The sequence below is a fragment of the Phascolarctos cinereus genome, unplaced genomic scaffold (genome assembly GCF_003287225.1).
Source record: "Phascolarctos cinereus isolate Bilbo 61053 unplaced genomic scaffold, phaCin_HiC Scaffold_726;HRSCAF=1367, whole genome shotgun sequence".
Lineage (NCBI taxonomy): Eukaryota > Metazoa > Chordata > Mammalia > Diprotodontia > Phascolarctidae > Phascolarctos > Phascolarctos cinereus.
In genome coordinates, this window is record NW_027556098.1 from 418,166,105 (window position 1) to 418,189,738 (window position 23,634).

Genomic DNA, 23,634 nt, shown 5'->3' on the forward strand with positions numbered 1-23,634 from the left:
CTGGAGTACAATTTCTTTCAAATTTAGTCAGAGTGTGTGACACAAACAGGGAGGGATTTACACTGGCATCTGGAAATCTGTGACAGCAAAGACTTAGCTCCAGTAGAAGAATCACAAATCAAAATTAAAGCATGAAACAGAGATGACATGTTCCCTTCCCTCCATGAAAGTCTTTAAAAGAGGTTGAATAACTGCTTGTCAGAGCAATATCTTACAACAAAGAAGAAAAAAAGGGGGGAAATACTTCAGCATAACTAACCCATTTTTTTTAAAGTATCATGTTATACTCACTGCTCCCCATCTATAGTCCCATACAAGTTCAAAGAAGAGGCCACTTGTTTTCCTTATGAATTGATCTGGCCACCTAATTCCTCTGCTCAAAACCCTTCAGTGGCTCCTTATTGACTACCAGATGAGGGAATAAGGGCTCACTTAGGATGGGAGATTTCTTGGGCTTATATGCCTAAAAGCTCTTCAGAGGCATTGAGGACATCCTTGATGAAGATATCACAAGAGAACAAGAAGGCTTTCACAAGTAATATTCAACATATTTTCCTTACAACTGTGGCAAGTGAAACACCTCATGGGACAGAGTTTCCAGGAATTTGGTTAAAGAAGAAAGGAAAGATCTAGGTTGATGGCTTAATGGAATGGTAGGATCTGGAAAAGGTTTTTGAAAGATGGAGGATACTTAGGTCTATTACTCTCTCTAAGTCAGAGAAACTGGGTTTCATTAAATGGGAGACTAACTTTGAAAGATCAAGATTGGGGGCAACCAGGTGGTGCAGTGGATAGAACACCAGCCCTGGAGTCAGGAGGACTTGAGTTCAAATCCAGCCTCAGACACTTGACAATTACTAGCTTTGTGACCCTCGGCAAGTCACTTAACCCCATTGCCTAGCCCCCCAAAAAAAAATAAAAAGAAAAGAAAAGAAAAGAAAGAAAAGAAAAATAAAAGATCAAGGCTCATGAGCTTCCTTTGTCCACCAGGGAGAATCAGCCCGGCATGCATCAGAAAATCATCAGAAATACAGAAAACTGTATTTTCACTGGAGAGAATATGTAGTATAAGAGCATTTTGTGTAGGCCTATTTCTACACTAATGCGTACTGAACCACACAGAATTTGAAATGGAATTGTCCATCTCTGCTTATCTGCTAATTATATTTCCATTGCATAGTGGGCAAAATTTGTCCCATCATGATTTTTTTACATATATGTCTTATTCTGTACTTAAGAAATAAAACAAGCATTTCTATAACAAAGCATAGAAAAAAGACTGCAAGTGAAACTGCATACCTATTATGCATAATTTGCTATTATTTTAAAACATATAATAAAGTTATCATGTAAAAAAAAGAATGGAAAGGAATTCAACGGGCAAAGAGTTGAGACATTGTGGGCATTTGTTTAAACACAAGCAAAGCCTCAGAGGTAGAAAAAGATGGGCTGTGCATTATGTAATGTCAGTAGTCCAGTTTTGGATGAAGCATAGGCTAGGTAGAAATATATTGTGGCACCACAAAATTGAGGGGCTTGAATACCAAGACTGAATTTTAATTGGTAGACAGTAGGGGAAAATGGAAGTTTTCAAACAGATGAGGAACATGACTAGATTTCTTGATATGAAAATGTATTCTGATAATGCTCTGCAAGATGAATCGTGGGAGAAAAACCTAGAAGTCAAAAGGCCTATTAAGAAGCAGCTGCAATTAATCCATGCAGAGCACAGCATCAACTAAGGTGGTGGCTGTGAGAAAAGAGAAAAAGGAATAGACTTGGGATCAGAATCAAGAGGATCAATAATGTTTCTGCAATATAAGAAGAAAAGCAGTGGGAAAAGGTCAAAGATAACAACAGTGAGGAAGAGTGAATGGTGATGCCCTCGTCAGAAACAAGAAGGTCAGGAAGAGAAATGGATTTTTTTGGGGGGAGAAGTGATAGTACTAGTTTTGGATATGTTGAAGTTGAAGTGCCAGTGGCACATTCAAGTGGAGAAAGTCTTCTGGGCACATGGAATTATGCATATGGAGCTCAAGAGAAGAGTCAGTGATAAAGATAGATTTTGTTAGTCATCTCAAGAGAAATGATTATTAAAATTGTCAGATTTAATGAGTTTGCAAAGGGATAGTGAATAGGAAAGAAAGAAAGTAGAGGAAAAGACCTTGGGTAAAATTTAAATTAAGGGTTTTGAAAGATGTTAATGAGACAGAAGGAGAAATTAGACAGTTGTGAATCAAACCAGAAGAGTATGATGTCTTAGAAACCAAGGGACAGGTTTCCAGAAAGAAGGGTTAGTCAAAGCTTCTAAAGGCTACAAAAATGTCAAGGATGATGATGAATGAAAGAAAATCACTGAATTTTTTATTTAGGCAGCAATGAAACTTGAGAGAAAAGGGAAACTCGGGGGGAAGCTAGGCAGCACAGTGGATAGAGGACCAGCCCTGGAGTCAGGAGGACCTGAATTCAAATCCCGCCTCAGACACATAACTCTCACTAGCTGTGTCGGGGCAAGTCACTTAACTCCAATTGCCTCATCAGAATAAAATAAAATAAAGTTACTGTAGACATTATCTCATCTGATAAAACAAACTCTTAGAAGGCAGAAATAGTTTTACTTTTGTCTTTGTATTTCTGCTGTAACATACCTTTATTTTTTGTTGTGGTGGGTAAGACCAGCTTTAAGACATGTTGGCAAGAGATCTGACTAAGCAAAGTCATTCTAAGGGCATTTAAGAGTGAAAATGGAAAAGGACAACAAATAGAAGAAAAATGGGAAAAGATCTGCAAAAATTACTGTAACAAATTGTCTTCAGTATCAACAACAGCAGAATTAACACTCTTAGGGCCTAAAATCATAATTCTGGATGTTATTAAAGGAGAGGTAGGAAAAGCACTAAAGAGAACATGATAGAAAAAGCGGTTGGATTAGATAAAGTGTGTGTGTGTGTGTGTGTGTGTGTGTGTGTATATGTATGTATACACATACATATGAAACATATACATATAAAAAATGCTGTGCTAAGAAGAGATAATTGTAATATCACTGAGGAATCATTAAAAAGGTGGGGAAAATATCAAAGACATAGGAAAAAAAATCTTAGTCCTTATAAATTTTTTTTAAAAAGGACATTAAACCATTGACAGCAACCTATTTGCTTCTGCTCATATACAGAATCCTTATGAGTCATCTGAACATTAAATAAGGGCATTCTTAATGAGGGTGTTGGTAGGGAACAAACAAGCTTCTGAAAGTACCATTCAATAATACATCACATCTTTACTGCTTCAAAATTGACTAAAAGATATAGAGATATAGAATCTCATTGTGCTTATTGTTTGCTGATTATGGAAAAAAGTTAATCTGGTGGAGAAAATCCTCACCTTAATGGCTCTCTTCCAAAATGGTGTCTCTCATCCACATATCTCAAAACATATTTGAAATTCTTCAAAATGCATAACAATATATAACCCCCATCAAGAACCCTTTAATCATGCACATCAGGTGAGGCATCAAACAGATAGATGTATACTCAGAAATGGTGTTTGCCACTGTAATGGAGGAGATCCAGAACAGAGTTCTGACCATGCATACAGGACATACCAAACAGGATTGTCTGTTGCCAAGATTATGACTTGTATTTGTATGGAAAATCTTTGGATTTTGCTCATCAGTATGGATTATAGGAAGAGAAGATGGGCTGGTTACATGGTGAGGGTGAGGAAAGAGTGGAATAGCTCAAGTGCTCCTTTGGCACCCTTACAGTGTTAAGTGAATTTGAGGAAGGCCTCCAGAATGCTGGGTAGCCCTCTTGTGGTGAATTTATGGAAGTACATCGGAAAGAACACGACAAGTTGGACTACCAGGGATGGGTTATGATACTGGGGGAACTTCCAACCTGGAGTTCATGTGTCCTTTTGAGTATTCATTATTTTGAGAATCCTCGGAGCTTGGCATAGTGCCTGTCAAATAATAGGCTCTCCATAAGTGCTTTTTGGCTGGTTGCTTGATTGACAATGTCCAATTATTATCATTTGTTTTGTGGACCCAATGATCCTGGTGCTGTTCTTGGCCAACATGAATTTTTTTAAATCTCAGAAGACTTTTTGTTAACTATTCCTAACTTCACTCTCTGAGCATTTTAAGAAGTTTCTTTCTTTTTATTTTTTTATTTGTTTTTATATTTATGTTAAACTTAATTAAATCTTTGATAAGGTTTTTAAAAGATCATTTTAGTGGTAAATAGATCTCTATATAATGTTTTGGGATTTTGACACCAAGGAGTATGAGCTTAGTTTCTTTTGTCTAAGGTTTATCATTAGGGAAGAGTTTCTCTGTTTAGGACAAGGTTGCATTTGTACACCCGCTTCTTTAAAGTCAAAAAAAATTTTTGCCATGCCACTGCTCCGTTATGATGATCTCATTGTGTGTGTGTGTGTGTGTGTGTGTGTGTGTGTGTGTGTGTTTGCAGATCATGTGGTCACTAAAGTCAATCATGTAAGTCTTACTAATAAGACTGGTCAAGAAGAGAGGAGATTTCTTATTTGTGGGGTAGTGATTCTAGAGTAGATAAAGATATTTCTTTTTTAATGATTTTGATGCATATTTTACAGAATACTAGATCTGTATTGGCTCAGAATCGAAGTTTATTCACAAAAAGCAGATTGAGATGGGCACATTTGGGATGAGGAGTAGAGAGGGAGAGGGAAGGTAGTATAAAAGTTCAAAGGCTTAATGCCTTCTGATGAGAAGAGAGGATACTGTGGGCTTTTGGAAAGTCAAAACACTTGCACTGAATATCCATGGTTCAAGCCACTTGACTGGTGCCTTATGATAGCATCACCTGGTGACCAAATTATGTAATATGCTTGCTGCTTAATTAATTAACCAACAATATGCCTTTGTGTAGGTTGCAGAAATCAGAGGAATGAACTAGGGTGGATTATTATTACAGGGCTACCAACTGAATAAATAGCCCATTCCATCTGCCACATTTTTCTTTTCTTTTCTTTTTTGCATTACAATAATTTCCTGATATACTCTATTCTGTTTTATAATAAAGAAGAAAAATTAATCAAAAGTGACCATCTGAACAACTCTCATAGCACATGCAACATTTTGTCCTTAGAGTCCTCTGCTTTTCTACCAAGAAAAGATAAGTATGCTTCATCAATTGATCATTTGTTCCTTGAGTTTGAGACTGATTATTACTCTTTACATAACTCCTAAATATTGTTGAGGATCACAAAAAGATTTCATTTATCTAAGAAATGTTGTGGTTTATATCTATCAATAATAACTGCATTAGAAAGTAAAACAAATGAAATTTTAGAAATTTATTAATTCATTTGAATAATAAATCCATTAAATGTTAACATAAATAACTATTTTATGAAAAATTAACTGTTTTATGAAACAAGTTTTTTTTCAGCTCTCCCTATTGTCTGGATTAATAGAAGACATATGGATTCACATATCTACTTCTGCCTTGAGCCTACTGTCATACGTCATTTTGGTTTAAGTACTTGGCTGAAGAAAATTTGGCCTAACACACACACAGAGTTGGAAAAAGGAGGAGTACTTTTAGTCTTTTCAGATAATTGTAGCTATTCTTCTTTAATACTACATCCAAACACAACAAATTCTTAAAGATTAGTTGCAATGTGGAATTTGAAACCATATCAATAAACATTTTGTGCTCTGTTACATTAAAATCTACTCCTGATTCAGCTCTCTGGGGACAAACAGAAAAAGTCTGATCCCTCTGTGATATGAATCCTTCAAATATTTAAAGAGAGCTATCATGTCCCCTGAGTATTCTTTTTTTTTTTTAGGCTAAACATCACCTGGTTTTTCTCCTTATATGACATGGCCTCAAGGCCTTTCCTTATCATCAGGGCCATCCCCTGAATCAAAATGCCTACAGTAGAAAGGTTAAGAGTCACAGAAGCAGCATATGCCATGGTATGGCCTTGGACCTAGGACTTCCTGGCTCCAGGCCAGATATCTATTCACTGTGCCAGACTGTCTCTCATTCAGGTAACAATACATGTAATGACAATAGTTAACATTTGTATCATCAATATAGTTTGCAAGGTTTGCAAAATTCTTTATGTGTAGTATCTCATTTGATCTTCACAACAACCCTGTGAAGAAGGTGCTATTGTTATCCCCATTTTACATTATTCCCCCCCCCCATGAGGAAACTGAGGGTGAGGAAACAGGCCACTGAAGTCCCTTCCAGCTCTCAAATTTTGGGATTCTGAACTCTTCTTAAACCTACTCTTTATTTTTATTTGTTTGTTTGTTTTTGTTTTTGTAAGTTTGTTTTTGGGTTTGTTTGGGGTTTTTTTGGCTAGGCAATGGGGTTAAGTGACTTGCCCAGGGTCACACAGCTAGTTAGTGTCAAGTGTTTGGTCTGAGGCTGGATTTGAACTCTGGTCCTCCTGAATCCAGGGCTGGTACTCTATGCACTGTGCCACCTAGCTGCCCCTAAACCTATTCTTTATCCTCCCTGTAATATCTAGTCAGCGAAGTGGCACAATGGATAGAGTGCCAGACCCGAATTCAAGAAGACTTATCTTCCTGAGTTCAAATCTGGCTTCAGGTACTTACTAGCTGTGTGACCCTGGTCAAGTCACTTCACCCTATTTGCCTCAGTTTCCTCATCTATAAAATGAGCTGGAGAAGGAAATGGCAAACCACTCTAGTACCTTTGAAAAGCAAACCCCAAATGGGGTTATCAAGAGTTGGACACAACTGAAAAATGACTGAATTGATTATCTAGTCCCTCCATTGCTCTCTGTTCTGCCTGTCCATAACTCACATTTTGTTCTCACTTTCTCTCCTTTACTATCATGGGCCCATGATTGATGTGTTTAAATGCATACTGTTAGGTAGTCCTGGATCTCTTGACCACTAGTCTTATTAGTCATGTCACATCTTGACAAACAACAACCTTCATCACTTGCTTACTCTGGCCTATTTGCACATTGCTGAGGGGAAAAAAAAGTAATACAATCATGCTAACTAGTCCACTACATATTTATGTCAACCTAATCCCATCTGAGCCTTCACCTGTAAATGATCATCCTTCCGTTGTTTGAGGAGCAATCATACTCTGCAAAGTGATTGTTAAGCCTCCTATATCCCACAGAGCCCTCCCTCTTAGTAAAGGACCTTATCTCTTACCTAAAGAACCAAAGACATATGTTATGAGTTCCTTTTCTCCCTTTAATTTATAAAACTCTTCTACAACATCTTTTTTTTTTTGCTTTTTTGGTGAGGCAGTTGGGGTTAAGTGACTTGCACAGGGTCACACAGCTAGTAAGTGTCATGTGTCTGAGACTGGATTTGAACTCACATCCTCCTGACTCCAAGGCCAGAGCTCTATCCACTGCACCATCTAGCTGCCCCTCTACATAATCTTCTATTCTGCACTCTTATTTCAGTTATATAGGAAGAGGATGCCCTCTTTCAGAACAAGTTCTACCCCTCTATTTAAATACATAATCCAATCCACTTGAAGCTCCTCCAGGAATTTGTCACTTTATTCATTCCCTCCCTCTTTTTTGCACCTTCATTCTCTTATTGTGTACTAGCTCCTGCCCCTACTGCCTATAAGCAGCCTAGGTGTCTACTATTCTTTAAAAAAACAAAAATTCCTTCACTTGACCTTGCCAATCCTCTCAAGATACAGTCCTATATATTTTTTCCCTTTCACAGTTAAACTTCTAGAAAAAGTTCTCTACACCCACTGCCTTCATTTCTTAACCCCTTATAGCCTGGCTTCCACCTCTATCATACAACTGAAAGTGCTGTGCTAAGTTCAGTAATACTTTTAGTTCTTAACACAAAGGTCTATCGATCATGAACCTACTTGAATTTGCTGAAGTTTTTGAAATTGTTGATCACTTCCTCCTTCTGAATAATCTCTTCTCTTGTCTTCTGTGATGCTGCACTCTCCTGGGTCTCCTCCTACCTGTATGACCATTACTTCTCAATGTCTTTTGCTCAATTTATCTATTAATTCAACAAGCATTTATTAATTGCCTACTATGTACAAGGCACTGTGCTAAGTTCTGGAGATACAACACCAAAAAGTCATTGCTTTCATTCTATTGGGTGGGAAAGACATATGTAAATAATAATCAAGTATACTATAAGCAAAAAATTTGGTGGGGGAAGATACAAACAGCTGGAGGGATCACAAATGGCCTCACATAGGAGGTGGCATTTAGAGTTAGTCTTGAAGGATGCTAGGAATTCTACTATGTGGAGATGAGAAGCAAGGACATTCTCTCATACGGAGAAACTTATATAAAGGCAGAGGGGAATGTTATGTGTATTGAAAGCTGAATCCACCTGGAGCTATGATTATTGGAACTTGCTATTTAAAACCTTATAGAATTGTAACCGATATTATTTTGAGTCTGACTCCGGGTATGATCATCAAGTAATGCTGTTAAGTCAATGATCCATGATGCCAGTAACCTTATCAGGTTGATATCCATGAACTGCAGGTGGAATTCTCATGGGACAGGTTGGGAAAATGACTCTTGGTATGGAATGAGATAGGATTATCCCGATTCAATTTCTTCAGCATGACATTTCCTCTTGAATGGAAAATATCCCACTTGGCTGACTTTAAGTCTGGCTCAACGCAATTGGCTATCAACATGACTCTGGCCTGGGATTGACATCAAGATAGGGGGACTTTTTTACTGTATAGCTATGTATACTGTTACTGAATAGCTATGTCCCTCTTTTTTTATGATAAATTTCTATAATCATGTTAGACAACCAGTATAAACACAATATTAGATCTTTTAGGTAAATATTGGAATGCGTCTGAGTTACTATAGTGAGATGTAGGCATAAGATTTGAGGTATATAGCCTAGAATTTTAGCCCTTTCTATGTTCTGAACAACTAAGTAAGTATTTAGTACTATCATCTGTCTGTTACTAGTTACACATATTCCTGCGTAAGTTAAGATCCTTTAATTTCTCACAACGGTATGGGGACAATTAGGCAATGATGTAAAGACTTGTGAAACCAGGATATACTTCTGTTATTTAGTGATGTTAATACCACAGCTGTTTTAGTTCTGTGTAAATGAAAAGAATAGCAGCACAATTAGTTATCTCAAATGTAGAATGCCTTGTGGTCTATCTTCTAAATGTCTGAAAGAGACAAAATAGTAATCTCCACTTAAAGAGAGGCCCACTTTTACTAGGAGTTATTCATTTGAACATGGCTAGGAGTTGAAAATGTTTTATTATGAACAATTCATTTAATAAGTACTGTTCTTAAATCATATTTTTATACATTCCATCTTAACATTTCCTATAATTATTGTTAATATGGAAGCTTTTGAGAGAATTCATTGGAGTCCATCTTCTTATGAAAAGTGTTCTGTTATTTATTCTTTAGCAGAATCTCATCCCCCTAATGGGGGAATGAACAATGACAAGTATAAACATTGGGTTCAGAGTTTTCTAATTTTTTAGTTTCTATTTTAGTTTCTTCAATATTTCAACCTGACAAATGGCTAACCTAAAAATGTAAATTATCCAGTCTAAAAGGTTCCAAATTTGATTTTCTAATAATAGAGGCATAAGGCTTGAGCTAACTTTCACTATTTGACCTGCTTATTGGCAAAGTAAACTTAAAATTGTGTTAAGACCAATTTTATGAGGGTTTTTTTTTCAGAGAAAGGAATCTCTGCAGTTGACCTGAACCAGAGAAGCCAGTCAGCTAGAATCTGCTCTGAGACCACACCCAGACCAGAGGGCTGCTTTAGATATTTCCATAGAACCAGATAGCTATATGAGATGAGACTTCTATGCAATGGACAGTTTTTAATTTATTTTTTTACTGTTTACTTTTCCACTATGCACCTTTAATCTGTAAGGTTTGCTTATCAGAAGGGACTGCCCCCTTTGATCTCATCAGTGCATCAATCAGTCTTTCTCTCTTTCCCCCCTCACGTTGTTTCCCATCATAAGCCCCTTAGTTAATAACCCTTGATGAAATGTTTGTCATATCAGTTAATGATTCATAAAGAAGACTGCATCTCTCAATAGAATTAATGGAGGAATGAGAGAAATGATTACTTCTCTCATATTAATAACCAACTATTGAATTAGGACTAAGGTTTTCCCTTTCCTATTTCCTCATTCAGAAATCAGCCTCTGTAGATTATCCATCCAGCCTTTGAAGGTCAGGGCTGATGATAAGATGAAATCTTGGGCAGACACACCCCACAGGGAAAACTCAGATCTGATCAAAAGGTAAAGAAATTCTACTTCAGGTGAATTGGTGGATTCCATCCCATTGTGTTTTAGTCATACAGGTCTGAGTGGAAGTGGATTCCCACTTTTGTCTAGGAATGCCATGGGTATAGATAAGTCTGTTTGACTAAGACGGAGTGATCGGTGTCACATTCCCCCAGACCCTCATTAAAATAAACCCACCTCTCATTATAATATTCATTCTCTCATTACTTGTTAACCAATCAGAGTTGATTTCCACCCTCAGGAACACCTATTCTTCCAAGAGCATATAAGGCTTGAGTGGGTTCCATGAAGGGTCTTTGGTTTAGAAGAAACAGCCAAATGATCCTTTTATTGATTATCCACTAGCCTTTATTAATAAAAATGATTGTTAATTACCCAGAAACTATGTCTCTTGAACTTTTTGTGTCACAAAACTCAGGACTTTCTGGCTTTGAGGCTGGATATCAGTTCAGCTAGCAAGCATTTATGAAGTGCCTATTACATGTGGTGCACTTCATTAAGTGCTGGGAATACAAAGGGGAAAAAGTGTCTTTTTTTTTTAAGGAGCTCACAGTCTAAAGCCAGACACAACACTCAAGCCACTATGCACAAACAAGATGTATCCAGAATGAATCAGGGATAATTAGCAGAGGAAGTCTCTAGTATTTAAGGGTATTGGTAAAGGCTTCCTGTAGTAAGTGAGATTTTATCTGAGACTTAAAAGAATCCAGGGAGGGCAAAAAATGGAAATGAGAAGACAGAACATTCCATGCATGAAGGACAGCCAGTGAAAATGCTTAGTCAGGAAGTGGAATATTTTGTGCAACAAGTATTAAGGAGACCACTGAACCTGAATTGCGAAGTGTGTGTGTGTGTGTGTGTGTGTGTGTGTGTGTGTGTGTGTAGGTAAGGAGTAAGATGTTAGAAGACAAGAAAGGTAGGAAGAGACAGGTTATGAAGGACTTTAAAAGTTAAATAAGATTTTATATTTGTTTTTTTGTGGGTAATAGGGAGCCACTGGAGTATGAAAGTGACATGGTCAAACTTGCCTTTAGAAAGATCAGTCTGACAGCTGAGTATGGGATGAGCTGGAGTGGAGAAAAACTTGAAGAAAATCAACGAGCAGGCTATTGCAGTAGTCTAGATGTGATAGAAGCTTATACCAGGGTGGTGGCAGTGTCATAGGAGACAAGGTGCCTTAAGATGTTATGAAGGTTCAGTCAGTAGTACTTGGCAACAGATTGAATATGAAGGTTTAGACTTTGAGAAGTAAGGGAAAATACATAAGTTGTAAACATGGGTCATTGGGAGGATAGTGGTGTCCTCCGGAGTAATAGGAAAGTTAAGAAGAGGGGCACAGTTGGTGGGTAAAGAAACTGAGTTAAATTGTGGTCATGTTAAGTTTAAGATATCTGTGGAATATCCAATCTGTGAATCTGTGGAATCCAACATGTCCAACAGGCAGTTGGAGATGTGAGCACAGAGATCAGGAGAGAATTTAGGGCTAGATAAATAGATCTGAGAATCATTACTATTTTGATTATAGTCGAATCCATAGAAAGTGATAAGAGCCAAAGTAAAATAGAATGGATGGAGAAGAGAAGAGGACCCAAGTTAGAGTTTTGGAAAATACCCATAGTTAGATCTCTCTAGATCTTAAGAGTCCTCTGCACAGAGATGATAATTGAGTCTATAGAACTGATGAGATAACCAAGACAGAGAGATATAGATATAAAAGATTTCCTGGGACAGACCCATGTGTGATATCCACACTTAGTGAGTGGGAAATCATGTGTGAAATGTAACAAAAATGGAAGCACATTTCTCTGAGCAAGATAACATTTATTAATATGGTGGCATGTCTACTAATAAAAGGGTCAATGGATTGCCTCCTTTTATTCCAAAGACCCAGAACTGAAGATAAAACTCATTTTTATAAGTGCAGAACAAAGCACAGCCAGCATCACAGTAGTGAGGGATCATGACTGATTACATTTTAAGAAGTGGGCATAACCCCCATGTGAGGTGAAGACTACCTGTCTGTGTATCTAAGGGATGCTTTTGTAAGTATTATGGGTTTCAGATTCATCATGAGGTCACCGATAAGGACCCAGGTATGAAGATTTACTGGTGACTGTAGGGTTAGATAAGACCACTTTTTTAATTGCTAAAGATGGGAAAAGGTCAGTTATTCCAATTTCTCAAGCATAACACACAAACATTGCAGGAAATGCTGAGATAATGCTTTATGAGAGTATTGAGAACAGAATTTTTCTTTAACTGTGGGGAAGCTTCAGCCTAGATAGAGACTGAACTTTTGCACACATGAGCTTCTTCACTCAGAGACAGAGAAGGGTCTTTAGAATACAGAATATGGTTCCAGAATAAAATCAACCCTAAAATCAATATTAATTTGATATTAGGTAGGGATCTAGGAAAGGAAACAGGTAGGAAGAGAACCAAGAGAGAGAAGTTTTAGGAAAATCCAGGGAGGAAGGAGTATGTAGAAGGAAAAGGTAGTCAATATTATTAAATGCTCCTTCCCCTAGGCATGGTTGTCCTCCACAGTTCACTTCTGATCCCTTTTCTCCCTTATCTTTATATTCTCTCTCTTAGTGACCTCAAATGCCCACTTTGATTCAAGTATTAGCTTCATACAAATGATTCCATAATCTCACTACCCCTCCAAACATCTGTTGATGGCATCATTATCCTTCTAGTCACCCATGTTCATGATATCAGAGGCATCCTTGTCATCCTCCTTCCTCAACCCATACCTCCACAACATCTCTCATGTTTGTCTCTTTTGCACTCACCTTAGCTCAAGCGCTTATGACTTTTCACCTGAAATAGAATTCCTATTGCCTTTCCAATTTGCAACTTCTTTTCTTTCTAATCCATCTTCCACATAGTACTAAAATCATCCACCTAAGGGACAGGTCTGATTATTTCACTGTCATGTTTAGAAATCTGCAAACTTCTCTTTATAACGCAATCTGACTCCAAGTTATCTTTCCAAATGGATTTTCTATTTCTATCTTTGCCCTTTATCTATTAACCTCCAAGACATTCCCTTTACTACCTTAACGAGTTCCTACAGTTTCTCTCTCCACCCTAACTCCTACCTTCATAGTAGTAAACTTTGACACACATATCTGTGGTCCATTCAAATATACTAACTTCCTAGTTCCCCAACTTACTCAGCTTCTATGATCTACCCCTCCATTCTAGTTTAGTTACACACAGGGATAATCATATTCCTCATTTGGCTGTCACTCACAAGTGTTCATCTTTCATGTTCATAAACTCTGAAATTCCTTTATCTGTTCATAATCTTTATCATTCCATCTTTCCCATGCATTAAAAAACCTCTAACAAAAAATTTTAAAAGCCCTCTAACCCTGTTCTTTACTTTTACCATGACCCCCAATCACTCTACTCCTCAGCATATTCCCACACTGTCACCTCTATGCTACCTGTGGTCCCTTCCCTCTCTCAAATCCTTGTTGAACCAGTTCAACCCTCCACTACCGTTTAGTATCTAATCCCTTGTCTTTTTGTCTAATCATCAATCATACCTTGGCAAACATCAATCCTTGGCTACTATCAACCTTCTTTCCTCCTTCTCACCTACTAATGAATGGATCTAAAGGAAATCACTGAATTGTGCTGAAACAATCCACTACAAGTTTATTCTATCTAATCCACAATTGAGCTCACTACAGAAAGGCACCCATATGTCTCCTGAACCAATTTTCTAACCCACCACTAAAGTGACTGTTCCAAACTTTCTCTTCTCTCTTCAAACCTCTCCTAACACCTTCTCCTCCCACCTTCTTGCCTGAGGTCCAAGCATCATATAAAATTGAGGCCCTTCCTAATGTCTCCATTTCTCCTTATTCTCTTTTCACAACATTTTTTCCCAGACATCTTCACCCACTTTCTCCTCCTTTCATCTTGGATGAAAAACTGACCTTTCTATTTTCCAAGACTAATCCTTACATGGACCTTTGATCACATACTCTCCTATATTTTCCAGCAGATCAGTCCACTATGATCTCCACTCACTTTCTTATCTTTCTGTATCCTTTGGTTACTTATCTGCTGCCTACAAGTGGGTTCATGTCTCCTTCACCCTTAAAAAGCCATAGCTTGAACCTACTATCCCTGCTAGCTTTCATCCCATATCTCTCCTCTGTTTCTCCTTCAGTGAGTCATTTACCATTGGTCTCTCCATTTCCTCTCTTCTTTCTCTTTTCTAACCCTTCTGCATTCCAGCTTCCAGCCACATGACTTGGGGAAGAAGCACTTCGGTAGGTTGGGTGGGAATCAATCCTTAACCTCTATCTCAAGAAACTGGAGTGTTTAGAATTCCAGCATCTAGATGACAGTCACAGATATCCTTTATTCTATATCCCATTCACACACTATGTTTCAGTCAAAATGTTCTAATAGCTGTTTCTCAAACTGAGCATTCCTCCCCCTATCTCCATGCCTTCTCACTGGCTGTTACCTATGCCTAGAATGTACTACTTCCTCATCTGTACCTCTTGGAACTCTTAGCTTCCTCCAAGGTATCTGAGATGACATTCTCCACATAAAGATCTCCTTCATAACTGCTTCCCACAAGTTTTTAGTGTGTTCTCTATCCTCAAATTACATTGAATTTCTTTATCTTTTTACATCTTGTTTTTCAGGAAATGAAACATTTCTTTTTTTGTTGTTCTTTCTGTATCACCAGGATTTCATGGATTTCCTGGCACAGAGAAAATATTCAGTAGATATTTGTGTAGTTGGTGATGAATACTTTGCTTCAAGTAGGTGTCCAATAAATTCACTGAATTTAACTCATGAGCTTTCAATGTAGAAAGAGATAGATTCTTTGCTACATATCGCTTTCATGGCTTTACCTTTCTTTTTCAGCTGCTTTTCATCAAGTTGCATGTCTTGCAGATTAATACTCTCCCTGACTGTGTTGTCATCTTCTGGGAGAGCCATTATATTTTTTCTTTTTCCAAGAATTGGTTTTTGCCTACTGAAAGAAAAACCATCATTCATTATTAGTGTAATTGTTGAACAGAACTTTCTTGTGATTGCATCATACATCCCTGGATCTGTCTATTAAGAATCCACATCAACAGGTACTATTATATAGAAACTTGGTAGAGTTTATGACGTGTTTTTGGTGACTCAGATTTACTGAAAAGAATCACAAGCAGTTTACACCAAACAGTAAATAGGAAGGCTATTCACTAGAGGAATTTTACTCAAAAGAAAGAACAAAAAGTTAAGTCAGTAGTTATTTTGGAAAGCCTTTTGCATATGGAAGAATTGAAATTCAGTGTTGAAATATACTCAGTGCAAAAGAATACTGCATTGGGCTGTGCTTCTTTTTTTCTTAGCATGTCTCAGAAAATAAGACACCTGAAAGCTAGAAAATATGTGCCATACCAAAATGTATAAAAAATGGCTGAAAGAACAGTGATAGATGAATATAGGTAAAGGGAATGGGCATTATTTTCTATGTGCTAGGCACTGTGCTAAATACATTACAAATAGTATCTCATTTCATCCTCACAACAACACTGTCAGGTAAATGTTATTATTTCCATATTGTAGTTGAGGAAACTGAGGCAAACAGAAGTTAAGTGATTTGCCCAGGGTCACACAGTTAGTAAGTGTCTGAGACCAGACTTGAATGCAGGGCTTCCTGATTCCAGGCCAAGCATTCTATCTACTGTGCTCTTAGCTGCTTGTCAGAGATGTGGGTATATTTCCATTTTACTCCAAGAAACATTCCATATCTTGGCTCTGGACATTTTATTTCTCATTCCTATAAAGCTCCTCTTCATCTCTGCCTACTGGCTTACCTGGCTTACTTTAAGTTCCAATAAAAGTCCATCTTTGTACAGGAAACCTTTACTGCTCCTTCTCAATTTTAGTGTCTTTCCAGAGCACTCTCAACTGTTTCCTATTTATCTGTATATAGCATCTTTGTACATATTTGTTTTCTTGTCTCTCCCATTAGGTTGTAGCTCTTTCAAATCACTGACTGTTTTTTGCCTCTTTTTGCATCCCCAGTGCTTAGCAGAGTGCCTAGGATATAATAAGTGTTTATTGACTGATTGACTGCCTACAGAAGGAAAATGAGATCTTACTGGAAGCTTATTTTGACCAGCTCCTGGAGAAGGCAGAGAAAATAGCCTGTTAAGTGAAATAAGCAAAACACCATAGGTGAAAAACTGAGTTACTGACAAGTTTAGAGCCAGCCAGCCAAGGTGAAGGAGGCTTGTTAACCTTCAGTTATGGAGTGTGTATGTGAAGAAGACTGAAAGTACTAAAATTTATGACTGAAGTAGGGAAAGAGTCCAAAATATTAAAAAATATAATAACTGACATTTATATATGACCTCAACTTTTGGGAAGTGCTTTATAAATATTATCTTATTTTATCCTTACAATACTAACAACCCTGTGAGGTGGGTGCTATTATTATCCCTATTTTACATATGAGGAAACCGAGACACAGTGGGGTTAAGTGAGCTGCCCTAGGTCATACAACTAGGAAATGTCTGAGGCCAGATTTGAGTTCAGATCTCCCTGGCACCAGGTCCAGTTCTCTATCCACTGGACTGTCTAGCTTCCTGTTTGAAATATGGAGACACTACTTTTTTTTTATTCTGTCTTGGCCAGATCATATCTGGTGTATTATGTTGTTCTGTGAGCACAATTATGCAAGTGAGATGGTGACAAACTGCAGAATGTCTACAGCAGAGTTCACCGTTCCTGTGAGGTCTGGAAACTGTATCACATAAAGAATAGTTGAGGAAACCACACATATTTAGTCTTGAGAAGAGAAGGTTTAGGGATGAAAAATGAGAGTTGACTTTAATTATTTGAAGGGCTGTCATATGCCAGAAAGAAGATATGTTTTGTGGTGGTCCAGAGCACAAAGATCACAATGATTGGTAGAAATTACAGTGATGCTGATTTTGGTTTAATATAAAGAGCAATTTCTTAATAAAGAAGTGCCTAAATATTGAACAGGTTGCATTTTCAGTTTGGCAGTTACCTGCCATTGGAAGAGCTCCAACAGAGGTAGTTTGTAGGAATGTTTTAGGAAAGAATAATGTACTGGCAAGGAGGTTAGGGTAACTAGGGTTTTTTTCATCTCTCAGGTTGAAATATTGTATGACCTTGTGACAAATATGAATCTTTTAGGGTTTGTAAAGTTATTACAAAATAGTCATTTTGTGTTAATTTAGAATCTGCCTTACTTTGGCTGCTTAAGTAGAGTTATTTATTTTTCTATAAAATCACTTGAAAATCAATGGGTAGAAACCCAGTCTTGAGCAGATAAATGACACCTTGAATCTTGAGGAAAATGGCTTGTAGTTCCAGAACACTCAACCATGATAAAAACCATCCCCTGGTATCAGAGTGAAATCACAGTGAAAGTATTAATATGTAATTAACCTTATCTTTTGCTAGAATAGCAAACAGAAGTCATTCTGGGACATAGATGTGTAGCACACAACCTTCACATCACACACCCTTTGAAAGTACAGTTCTTTCATTCTCAAATATGGAAGCAAGAAGAGGCAGCTTAGCACATTGGAAAGAATGCTTGAATCAGAATAAACTATAGTTTAAATCTGACCTGTCACACTTAGTATCTATGTGGATGATGATGGTGATGATGATGATGATGGTGATGATGATAATCACCGCCTCACTCCTAAGGCTGTTGTGAAGTTCAAATGAGATAACACGTAAAGTGATTTGCAAACCTTAAAGTGCTGTTTAAATGCTAACTGTTATTATTATAATTTATATTACCATGGGGAAGTAACTCTGAGCCTCAGTTTCCTTACCTGTATATTGGGGATAATCATACTTGAACATTTATGTCAAAATGTATTTGGGGGGATCAAATAATATAAGGTGCTTTGTAAAACTTAAAATTACATATATATATATATATATATATAATATATATATATATTATATATATATATATATATATATATATATATATCTCACCAGTTAATAGTACTAAGGGCATTGTAGCTACTGTTACTGGAAGCAGTCTGACATAGTGGTTAGAGAGCTGGTTTCATGTGCTCTCCCCGATATGTATTGACTGAGTGACCCACGGAAAGTCACTTAACCTCTCAGTGTCCTAGGCAAATCTCTAACACTATACATTGAGAAGAGAAGAGAAGGTACTGACCTGAGTTGGTAAAAAGGAGTTTCCTTACCTGGAGGTTTCTTATACCAGTTAAGCCACAGGTTCATGCCTTATTCCTATCTCTGAGTGTTAGAAATGACTCAAATAAAGCCATCAGTGAAGATAACACATTGGATGCCAGTCAAGATTCAAAACTACTTTGACAGGGTAAACAGGTCAAATAGAATCATATAAATATTTAATAAACATATGTCAAACTCAGATGATGGGGTTGTCAGTTACATGAAAGGAAAACCTTTCCCAAGTATAAGATCAGAGAGATAAGGCTACTCAAGTTCATTTCAAAACTGGGTTTTAATGGATTGTAATAGGAGTCAATAGGATGTCATAGTAGCCAAAAATGCTAGAGCAAACACTGAAAGCCTTAAAGGGGAAATATTATACAGAACACAGGACTTCATGGTCCTATTGTACCTACTCAGGTAAATCTACACTGGGAGCCATATTTTAGGACTGATGTTGATCAGCTGGAGAATTGCCAGAGGAATACAAGAAGGACATTGAGACATCTCAAGACCATATTATCTGTGAATCAATGAAAGGACACAGGGATTTTTATTTTAGGTAGGAGAACACTTAGCATGGGGGTGACAAATGCCTTCAAGAACTTGAAATACTCCCATAGGAAAGGAATTTGACTTGTGCTTTGTCCCAGAGGACAGAATTATGCACAAACCTATGAATGGAAAAGAGGAGGAAGTTAGGAAGTTTAAGAGAGATGCATTCAAACTCATTGTAAGTGAGAACTTAAAAATTAGAGCTAACACCAAGCAGAATGGGCTCTAATTTTTATATTTTCTATATTTTTATTAAGATGTCACAGAAGTTACCAATTCTAATACTTGAATATTATTTTTTATAATTTGACAAAATTCCTTAAAGGAAACAAAATTCTATCTAATGCTTAGAGTGAGTGGACCAAATTAATAAGATATTCTTGTGGGATGTTAGCAATTCCTTGATTTCAGATGTACAAAATGTCAAAGTTAGAAAGGACCTCAGGGGCAGCTAGGTGGCACAGTGAATAGACCACCGGCCCTGAAGTCAGGAGGACCTGAGTTCAAATCCGGCCTCGGACCAAACACTTGACACTTACTATCTGTGTGACCCTGGGCAAGTCAGTTAACCCCAACTGCAGAAAGAAAGAAAGAAAAGAAAGAAAGAAAGAAAGAAAGAAAGAAAGAAAGAAAGAAAGAAAGAAAGAAAGAAAGAAAGAAAGAAAGAAAGAAAGAAAGAAAGAAAGAAAGAAAGAAAGAAAAAGAAAGAAAGAAAGAAAAAGAAAGAAAGAAAGAAAGAAAGAAAGAAAGAAAGAAAGAAAGAAGAAAGAAGGAAAGAAGGAAAGAAGGAAAGAAGGAAAGAAGGAAAGAAGGAAAGAAGGAAAGAAGGAAAGAAAGGACCTCCGAATTTTGTTCAGCTCAGCCCTTGCCTCTAGAGAACCCATTATCAACAATTGGTCGCCAAGCTTTACTTAAAAATTCCAATAAGGAAGGTTTCATCATTCTGTATACAGTAGAGAGTCACTGTCTTTGGTGGATATTTAGCAAGAATTACCAATAGAAGCAACATATTATCATGGATTTAGAGCTAGAAGGGATCTTAGAGGTTAGCTAGTCCCATCCTCTCATTTTATGGATGAGGAACAGAAGCTCAGCTAGGTTAAGTGACTTGCTCAGAGTCACACAGGTGACAAAGATGGACCAAAGGCTTTTGATTTCAAAATAATAATAACTAACATTTATATGGGAAGCTAGCTGATGCAGTGGATAGAGTGCTGGGCTGGTAGTCAGGAAGACTCATCTTCCTCACATGCTTACTAGCTGTGTGATCTTGAGTTACTCACTTAACCTTTTTTTGCCTCAATTTCCTCATCTATAAAATGAACAGGAGAAGGAAATGGCAAACCACTCCAATATCTTTGCCAAAAAAACCCTCAAAATTGGTCATGAAGAGTTGAATGTGACTGAAAAATTACTGAACAGCAACGTTTATAGAGTGTCTACTGTGTGCCGGGAACTATGCTAAGTGCTTTACAATTACAGTATCTGATCTTCACAACAGCCCTGGGAGGAAGGTGCTGTTATTATCCCCATTTTACAGTTGAAGAAACTGAGGCAAACAGAGATAAAGTGACTTGCCTAGGGCCACACAGTTTGTAAGTGTCTGAGGCCAGATTTGAAATCCAGTTCCTCCAGACTCCAGGCCTGATGCTGTATCCTCAGCACCACCTATCAGCTTCTTCCATTCTACGATGCTAGCTTCAGATAGTACGTTTGGGTAAAGGAGGAAGAGGTTACCTCCACTATGACACCCAATTTCCCATATGTCTGGAAGTCACGACTTAAAAGTCTGAAAGTCCCTCTTTACCCAAGACCTGTAATTTAAAAGGTGCTAACACATGCTTCAAGGTGTATAAATGGGGACTCTTAAATATCACCAACTGAAAATTAGCTTCTTCCCAGAAAGAACCTTTAGAATCTGAAGGAACACACAACAAAGGTCTCTCAAATACCCAAATCTCTCATACGTGTTATACTAGCCTAAAGATAATAATTCAAGAGGACCTAGGTGCCAGGTGCACCTGCCTTTCACTTTTTTCCTTTCTTATTTGCAGGTGGGGAGGGTGGGGGGAGGTTCCTTACGTATATTTGGTGTTCAATGTTTGTTGCTGCTACTGATTATGGGCAGTGAGAAAGAGATGGGGAGATAAAGATGTGGAAATACATAGAGAAAGACAGACAGACAGACATTGGATTCAATTAGGGAGGCTAGGCTGAATTTGCAATGCTGAGTAGAATGGGTGAAGATGAGGTCTACAACATTCCAAGCAAGTCTTGCTACCTCAGCTCATGAACTGACAATCCATTCTAACATAAATTCTTAAATTCCTACCTGGGAAATTATGAAGTAGGCAGAGCTGTTCTTGTCTCCTCTCCAACTCCTTTTCTGAAACTGCTATTATTTCCTAACCTCCTTCCCTCACCCAAATTCCCCCTCAATACCATTATTAGTAATAAACATGGATTGAACATGTATAGGATCCTCTGCTAGGCATTCAGTGCCCTCCTGTCTTCATAATTCCTTTCGGCTATCAGATTCCTCCCACAGCCCCCTCCTCAACCAGGAGTGTCCTTTCCAACTCCTTTTACTCCTTTCCCCATGCCAATCAAAGTTCTAGTTCCCATGTGTTTGGTTAGGTATTGATCTGATTAAAATAATTCACAGTTGGGATAAATGATGGTAACTCTTCTAAGAGGCCATGGACACTTTGGAAGAGAATACTTGGGTAATGGGATGGTTGAATTTAGATCTGGGAAAAATTTTAGCAATGAACTCATTCAACCCTCTCATTTTACAAATGAGGAAACTGAAATGAAGGGTGGTCAATCAGCTTGCTCAAGGTCACACAGGTAATACGTCTCTCAAACAAATTCACTCAAAACTCTTTACCTATTCCCCAAGGATGGAAAGTACAAGGAATCAGCATTGCACTATCAATCCACCCCTCATCTTTACCAGAGGTGCTGTCCTGATCAAGGGCTTAGTAAAATAGTCACTAATCAGAAGAGAGCATGGGAAGGGGGAACCCAACTCCTATCATAAAAGATTAAAGACAAACCTGAGGGAGAATAAAATGTTGATTCTTGTTCCTTCCACACTGAAGACTTTCTCACCATCATGCAGGGTTCTGTAGGCAAACAGAGAGTCATGTGATACCCCAGATTTCATCAGAAATACTTTGGCCTTAAATCCTGAAAGTCAAAACTTATCATTTTACTTTGTAGTTAATTTTTAACTTCATTCCTTTTCTTGACTGATGGACTGAGCTCTTATATTGATGCTTGGTTTTTGTTTTGATGATAATTATATTTCTAAATAAGTTAGTTAAGTACTTTTTTCATGTTGTGCTATCTTAATAAGTAATGTTTACATAATGCTTTAAGGTTTGCAAAGTGCTTATACCTATGCTATCTCAATTTATCTTCATAACAACCCTTTGAAATAGGGGCTATTATAAAGCCTAGTTGACAGATGAAAAAACTGGGGGCAGCTAGGTGGCACAGTGGACAGAGCACCGGCCCTGGATTCAGGAGGACCTGAGTTCAAATATGGCCTCAGACACTTGACACTTACTAGCTGTGTGATCTTGGGTAAGTCACTTAACCCCATTGCCTAGCAAAAACAAACAAAAACAAAATACAGATGAGAAAACTAAGACCGAGAGAGGTTAAAATGGTTTGCCCAGGATCACCTAGCTAGTAAGAGTTGGAGGCAGTATTTGAACTCATGTCTGTCCTATTTTCAAGTCCTCCACCCTATCCACTGTCCCACCTAGCTATCTATAGTTGCTTTAATCTAATTCACATAACTCACATTTGCTTAGTTTCAGTGATGGTAGAGTCAATATTTTTTTGTCAGCAGGGACTTCATCAGACCCTCAAATTTGAGATAATAACAGAACAAATTACTAAAGAGATAGGCAATGGGAGTAAGACCCATATGTTAAAAGCCATCTTTCTGGCAACCCGGAATCAGTGATAAGGAAGAAGAGTTGCAGCTGCCAAGGCAGGAATCTAAAGTATTGAGTAGGAATTCCAAGTTACAAGGTCAAATGTATCTGACACAGATTGAAAGAGAGTTTCCAGAATGACCCAGTAGAAGTGGTCAGAGACAACTGTCATTCTTTGGCTTTAGGTAAAGGTTATGTTGCCCCCATTAGTTCGAGTCCTTCAAAGGGGGTCCTAGTGCACCTGGCTGATACACTGATGAGTTCTGAGGGATCTAATCTCAGATCTTCCTGAGTCCTGCACTCTAGACACTGTACCATCCAGCTGCCTAGCACACAATGCTCCATATCTGTGAACAGCTGCAGGATTCTCCTAGACCTCAGGTGCCTGCTCTCAGGAATGATTGGCACATAAGAGTTTTAGGACTTACAAATTATAATTCCTCCCTAGAAATGGCAAAGGAATGCTATCACAATTCCCTCAAGATACTTGACTTGTACTTTCTGACTGATCAGTAGATGTAGGACTCTGGGAATTCTAAAGTTAGGATCTCCACTCCTCATGGTACAAGGGATTGTAATGAGGCATCTGGTGGAAA

The 23,634-nt window shown here is 37.8% G+C and overlaps 1 protein-coding gene across 1 annotated transcript in view; it reads right to left on the minus strand.

Moving 5' to 3' along the window:
* The window catches only part of LOC110219757 (sodium-dependent phosphate transport protein 3-like), a 55,262-nt gene extending 33,036 nt beyond the window's left edge, over positions 1-22,226 (minus strand). The window contains exons 1-2 of the mRNA XM_021003392.1: positions 22,148-22,226; positions 15,191-15,315 (exon numbers count right to left, since the gene is read on the minus strand). Of these exons, the coding sequence (XP_020859051.1) occupies positions 15,191-15,278 (88 nt within the window). The 5' untranslated portion in view covers positions 15,279-15,315; positions 22,148-22,226. The remainder of the gene's footprint in view (positions 1-15,190; positions 15,316-22,147) is intronic.
* Between the last annotated feature and the right edge of the window lie 1,408 nt (positions 22,227-23,634).